This window comes from Abrus precatorius, unplaced genomic scaffold (genome assembly GCF_003935025.1).
Source record: "Abrus precatorius isolate BTA unplaced genomic scaffold, Abrus_2018 Scaffold3, whole genome shotgun sequence".
In the NCBI taxonomy this organism is placed as follows: Eukaryota; Viridiplantae; Streptophyta; class Magnoliopsida; order Fabales; family Fabaceae; genus Abrus; species Abrus precatorius.
In genome coordinates this window covers 19,644,660-19,651,229 of record NW_020874373.1, presented here as the reverse complement: position 1 = coordinate 19,651,229, position 6,570 = coordinate 19,644,660, and the positions used below count along the sequence as shown (strand labels likewise).

The 6,570-nt window shown below is 38.9% G+C and overlaps 1 protein-coding gene and 1 non-coding gene across 2 annotated transcripts; one reads left to right on the top strand and one right to left on the bottom strand.

The window, feature by feature from the left end:
- Nucleotides 1-757: 757 nt before the first annotated feature.
- Nucleotides 758-1,525, bottom strand: LOC113862299. The gene has a single exon (XM_027495388.1). The coding sequence runs from the start codon at nucleotides 1,523-1,525 to the stop codon at nucleotides 758-760; it is 768 nt and encodes a 255-aa protein (XP_027351189.1).
- A 1,149-nt stretch (nucleotides 1,526-2,674) lies between these two features.
- Nucleotides 2,675-2,781, top strand: LOC113864058. The gene has a single exon (XR_003504664.1). It is a non-coding gene; the product is annotated as a small nucleolar RNA R71 (small nucleolar RNA).
- Nucleotides 2,782-6,570: the final 3,789 nt, after the last annotated feature.

The following is a 6,570-nucleotide window of genomic DNA, read 5'->3' as shown; positions in this document are numbered from 1 at the left end:
GACCCAACAAATTTGAAAATAAAGCCATCATACACCTTTGAAAGGTAGCAGGGGCATTACATAATCCAAATGGCATTCGTTTATATGCAAATGTACCATAGGGGCATGTAAAAGTAGTTTTTTCTTGATCTTCAAGAGCCACGGGTATTTGCATATAACCAGAATAGCCATCTAAACAACAGTAATATTCATGCCCTGCTAACTTCTCTAACATCTGATCAATAAAGGGTAACGGGAAGTGATCCTTCCTGGTGGCTTCATTAAGCTTTCGGTAGTCAATACACATCCTCCATCCGGTTACCTTTCTGATGGCTATGAGCTCCTGTTGCTCATTCTGCATAACAGTAGTCCCTCCTTTCTTCGGTACAACCTGCACAGGACTTACCCAAGGGCTATCGAAGATTGGGAATATGATATCAGCATCCAATAACTTAATTACCTCTTTTTTTACTACTTCTTTCAGATTAGGATTCAATTGCCTTTGGGGTTGTACTTTTGGTTTAAACTCCTCTTCCAGGTGAATTCTATGAGTGCATATGGAAGGACTGATGCCCTTAATGTCATTGATGCTCCACCCGAAAGTCTCCTTGTTCTCTCTTAATACTCTTAGAAGCTTTTCCTCCATGCTACCTGTCAAATTCGCAGAAATAATTACAGGTAAGTGAGATGGAGGGTGTAAAAAAGCATATTTAAGATTCGAAGGAAGAGGCTTGAGTTCTAGTTCAGGAGGTTTTTCGACTGATGGCTTGGCTCTTTTCTAGGAGTGTTCTCCTAAATCTTCAAATATCCTTTGTTCGAACCATCTTCTAGGTACCCCATTGTTCAATGCTAAGATCTCATCTATTATTTCTTCAGTGTCGTGCAAATCCCTCCTTTCTAATGTAAGTATTCTCTCCAATACATCTTTCATTAATCCATCTTGTACCTGTGGTACATTCAGAGAGAGGGAGGTAACATCTATAGTTGACACAAAATTACAAGAATCAAAAGTGGAGGGATGCTTAAGTGAATTAAAAACTTTAAATACTACTTCCTCTTCGTTCAATCTTAATGTAAGCTTCCCCTGCTGAACATCTATTATCGTTCTTCCTGTAGCTAGGAAAGGCCTTCCTAGTATGATGGGTACTTCGTCATCTTCTTCCATGTCAAGGACAATGAAATCTGCAGGGAATATAAACTTATCCACCTTGACCAGGACATCCTCCACTATACTCCTAGGATAAGTTGTCGAGCGATCAGCAAGCTGCAGAGAAATTGAGGTTGGCTTGGGTTCCTGCATACCCAATCTTCTAAACACAAAAAATGGCATTAGATTAATACTAGCACCTAGATCACAGAGTGCTTTATCAAAATAAGAATTGCCTATTGTGCATGGAATCGTAAAACTCCCTGGATCCTTGAACTTAGGTGGCAGCTTTCTTAACAATATTGCTGAGCACTCCTCATTCAATCTGACTGTCTCGAATTCTTCTAATTTCTTTTTGTTGCTTAGCATCTCCTTGAGGAATTTGGCATATTTAGGCATCTGTGAAATGGCTTCAACAAAAGGGATATTGATGTGGAGTTTTCTGAGAATCCCAAGAAATTTATTAAACTGAGGGTCTCTCTAGGTAGCCATCAACCGTTGTGGAAATGGAACTTTCGGCCTTGGCATCACTAATGCATCATCCTTTGCTTCTTTTTTCGTATCTGATTGGCATGCATGGCCTTGCTCATCATCAAGCACGGTTGTTCTCTCTGTAAGCATGGCCTTGCTTGGGTTAAGCACGGGCGTGCATTCAGTGTCAGCATGGTCGTGCTGTTCCAAGCACGACCATTCTTGTTGAGCCAACATGGGCGTGCAGGGTGATGCAAGGGCGTGCTGATCAACAAGCACGGGCGTGCATGGCTTATGTGGTTGCATTTCACTTAAGTTTTTTTCCACTTCTTAAAGTAATTGCTTTAGCTTGTTCCCTAGGATTCGGCTCTGGTTGGGATGGCAATGTTCCTAGTGCTCTTTGACTGAGAAGACTTGTGATTTGCTCCAACTGGGATTCAAGCTTTGAAGATTGAGTCCTCATCTCAGCTCTGATTTTTGCAAACCTCTTATCTTCCCTCTCAATCTGTTGTTCCATCTGTGCCTCCAGCTTTGCTATTCTCTTGTCAGAGTTATGCACGTATTGTATCATCTGTTCTTGAAAATTGGATTGGAATCTTGGAGCTTCTCTTCTTTCTAGCTTCTCTCCTTGATTTTGCACATGAGGAGGTCGATAGGGCGCATTCTGATTTCCCTGGCAACTTTCCCAAGGATTTGTGTTACCATTGCGCCATCCTGAATTATAATTATTACCCATAAAATTCACCTCCTCCTGATCACACTTTGTATTATGAGCCGACTTTGTGGGTTGATCTTGTGCTTTCATCAAGCACTCCAGTTGCTTTGTGAGAATTGCCATTTGGGTTAACAGTGGGTTATTACTCTTTGCTTGATAGACTGGCGCAGCTTCTTTTCTCTTGAAGTTGTAAGTGTCCGTTGTGTGCCCACTGAAAGCTGGCAGATGCCATTTCATCTATCAATCTGTATGTGTCATCTAGGTCTTTCCTTATAAGAGATTCTCCTACGGCGGCATCAATCGTGGCCCTATTATGGATGGATGGGCCACTGTAAAAGATCTGTAACTGCCTCCAAGTTGGAAAGTCATGGTGCAGGCATATTCTCAATAATTCCCTGAATCGGTCCCATGCCTCGAACAATGATTCTATCTCATTCTGCTGGAAGCAACATATTTCTGTCATCAACTTGGACGATCTTGATGAAGGAAAGTACTTTCCTAAGATTTGTTGAATGAGATCCTCCCAAGTTGTGATGGAATTGGCTGGGAGTGAGGAAAACCATGCATTCACTCTTTCGGACACTGAAAACGGAAACAGGCGAAGTCGAATGGCATCGTTGGAGACTCCATTGTATTTTATGGTGTCAGTCAATCGGAGGAACTTTGTCAGATGCAGATTGGGGTCTTCGTTAGGCAAGCCCCCAAATTGTATGGAATTCTGAACCATGGTGATGAGTGCTGGTTTAAACTCAAAATTATTTGCCTCCACATTAGGTGCCGCAATACTTCCAAGAGTGCCTCTGGCATTGGGCATCATGTAATCTTGGATCGATCTCCTTCCCTCTGCCATTCTTTGCTCTCTCACTTCTTTTCTTTGTCTACGAACTGTCCTTTCAATTTCTGGATCAAACAAATAAGCTATAGAACACTTAGAACGAGTGAGCATACATCAAGAGTAATGATAAAAAAAAATGAGAATGAAATACATATGAAAATTATAAAAAAATAAAAAAAATTAACAATAAATAAAACAAGACTAAAATAAAGTAAAACACAGATTGCTCAAATCAATTAAATTTTAGATTTTCTTAATATTGAAAAAGCAATCCCCCGGCAACGGCGCCAAAAACTTGTTCAGAGGGCAAGTGTACCCATTGAGAAGTAATAAAGGGTTTTCAACTAAGTTCCCAAATTATCGTCCCATAAGGATTGTTTATCAATTACTAAGAGTTTTCCTAATTTAATTGTTTGAGCTTCAAGGATACAGAATTAATTTAAAACCAAGAATTTATAAAATCAATTGTATAAACTAAGAGCAAGAAACACAAAGCACGTTTTGGTTAAACTTATCAGAGAGGAACCTAGGGCATATGGGTGTTCTCATTCAATCCTTTATGATATTCTTCTATTTAGATCTAAATCTGATTTCCTAGTAATTACTAATCATTCATACTAATACTATTAATACTCAATTGTCATGCAGTATTAATATTTTTTCCCTAAGTTAATATCCCCAATGATCATGCAAGTTATTAATTTAGAAAAAGTCTAAGGAGCCTATGAATTTGTTAATTTAATAACGATTAGAAGAGAAAGATTGGTTTGGTCTACCTAATCTTTCCTCTCATTTTATCCTATAGATCTATTAATTACCCGAGGTATGATCGCCTGAGAATTTAATTAATTGGGTTGAAGAATTAGAAATGATAAGATAAATCCTAATCACAAAATGGAAATCCTATTTAGATTCATATATCACAATCCCACAAAATCATAAACGATAAATCCCATAGCCCTAGCTATGGATTTAGCTACTCATGTAGTAAGAAAGAACTAAAACAATCATTAACATATCCATAATGAAGCAGTAAAACAAACTAGAATAAGAATTGAATCTTCAGTCTTCAAGTATGGTCACTTGAAGCTCTAAGTTCTGCCAAGTGTGTGCCAACGATCCTACGAGAAGGGTGGAAGTGATCCAAAATCACGAAGAAAAGGTTTATGTCAATCTGTACTCTCAAAAAGGTCTCCCTCACGATGCTTCCTCTCCTCTATTTATAGAATTTTAACTCCTTTAAACTTGGGAAGTTTGGCAAACGCAAACAAGCACGGCCGTGCATGATGGTGCAGCACGGCCGTGCATACTATCGAAGCACCCCCGTGCTTCACTGGGCGTGCTTGTTGTTGTGAGGATTTGAAGCCCATCCATTTAGGCCCAAAATGCACCCAAAATGTACTCGTGGTTTCTTTATCTCAAACTGCGCAATTAACAACTAAATTAGTGTAAAACCCAATTCAAATAAATGTCAAATATGAATAAATGGACTATAAAAGAGGGCCTAATTACATACTTATCAATTAGCCTTGGCTGTCACCCAAGGATCCTAAGCTCTGTAAAATGCTCCAAAAGTGGCAAAAGAATCTAAAGAAATGTCAAAAGCTTCGTACCCTAATTTCTCAAATTCTATTTATAGTGCAGAAATTTTCACCCAAAGTGACTACTATGGTTTCATAGTGATAACGCGTAGCGTTCCATAGTGTTTACACGCACTCCATAATGATTAGGTGCGAAATCTGTGATTTGGGCCTCTCTGGAGTTGTCACTTTGGCTTCATAGTGATAACGCGCAACGCCCCAAAGTGATTACTCTCACTCTATAGTGTTTACGCGCAGGTCCTGTGTTTTTGCCCTCTCTGGAGTTGACACTTTGGCATCAGAGTGATAACTTTGGCTGCTCCAGAGTGTCTACTATGGTTCCATAGTACCTACACGCAAGTCTTGTACTTTTTGGCCTCTCTCGAGTTGTCACTATGGATTCATAGTGATTACTTTGGTGTGCCCTTCTAGAATTAGCTTGTTGTAGTGTTCACTATGGACTCTAAAGTGATCACTTTCACCTCAAACTTTCTTAAATGCTAAAAATCCACGGAAAAAGTCTAGGACCTCTTGCACAATTATTCAAATGATCAAAATTGCAAACTATATCTATGCAAATCAATGTAATTTAACCAAAAATTAAGAAATCTATGATAAATTGACCAAAATGATATTTTTATGTTATTTACAACCCTAAGTTTACTTTTTCTATTAAGAAACATTAAAATAACAAGTAAAAATCCAATAAAATGTGGATTCATCAGTGGTCTATGGAAAAGCTTGTCATTTGTCAGTTGAGGTGGAACACAAGGCATACTGGGCAGTGAAGACTTGTAATATCCATTATGACTTAGTTAGAGAGCAGAGGAAGTTGCAACTGCAAGAGTTGGAGGAGCTACGTCTTGAGGCTTATGAGAACTCTAGAATTTACAAAGAAAAGACCAAGAGGTACCATGACAAAATGATCTCAAGAAAATAATTCTACATTGGTCAAAAGGTCCTTTTGTTCAATTCTTGTTTGAAACTTATGTCTGGAAAGCTCAAATCAAAGTGGCTTGGACCCTTCACTGTTACAAAGGTATTTTCCCATGGTGCAATGGAAATCATAAGTGAGTCCACTAGAAAAAGCTTTATAGTGAATGGACACCGGTTGAAGCCATTCTTGCAAAATTCAGCTACCTTGGAAGAAGTTGAGGAGATTGACTTGCAATCACTATGCACCAACCTTCATCCCAACCCTTGGCCTGCATAACTCACTTTATACGTCAAGCTAGTGACGTTAAAGAAGCGTTGTCTGAGAGGCAACTCACAAGTTGATTAAGAATTTTTTGTTGTTCTTTACATTCAATAAGCATTTTCATAATTGAGTTGTGATATGTATGATGAATTTGACATGATTTTTCTGCATATGCTCAAATTTTTATAGTCAAAAATTGTAAATCCTGAGCTTGATCCATGCATAAATCAAGAGAAGTTCAAGTGTACAGAGACATGGTCACCCCTGCCACACAACAATGACCCTTTGGGGAAGAAGTTTCAATTTCAACCATTAAAAGTGACCACTTTCATTTCATAGTAGTCACTTTCAGCTAAGGTAAGTGATTCCACCCTCTGTAGTTCTCACTTTGCTTTCATAGTAATCACTTCCAAAGGCCTTTGGGCTCATGAGTCTCTATAGTAGTTACTTTCATCTCATAGTAACCACGCGCAGGGACACTGGAAATTAAGGGGGTTCTTGTAGTTGCCACTTTCATTCCATAGTGGACACTACAAAGACACCTCTTGGGCATAAATGCTGCACATAGCTACTCTCATTTCATAGTAGCTACGTCCAACATAATCAGGAATTTTGCCCTCTCTATAGTAGTTACTTTCATCCCAT

What these genes read in the sequence shown, in the direction of transcription:
- LOC113862299 (XM_027495388.1), bottom strand. Translation starts at nt 1,525, where the DNA reads ATGCCTAAATATGCCAAATTCCTCAAGGAGATGCTAAGCAACAAAAAG.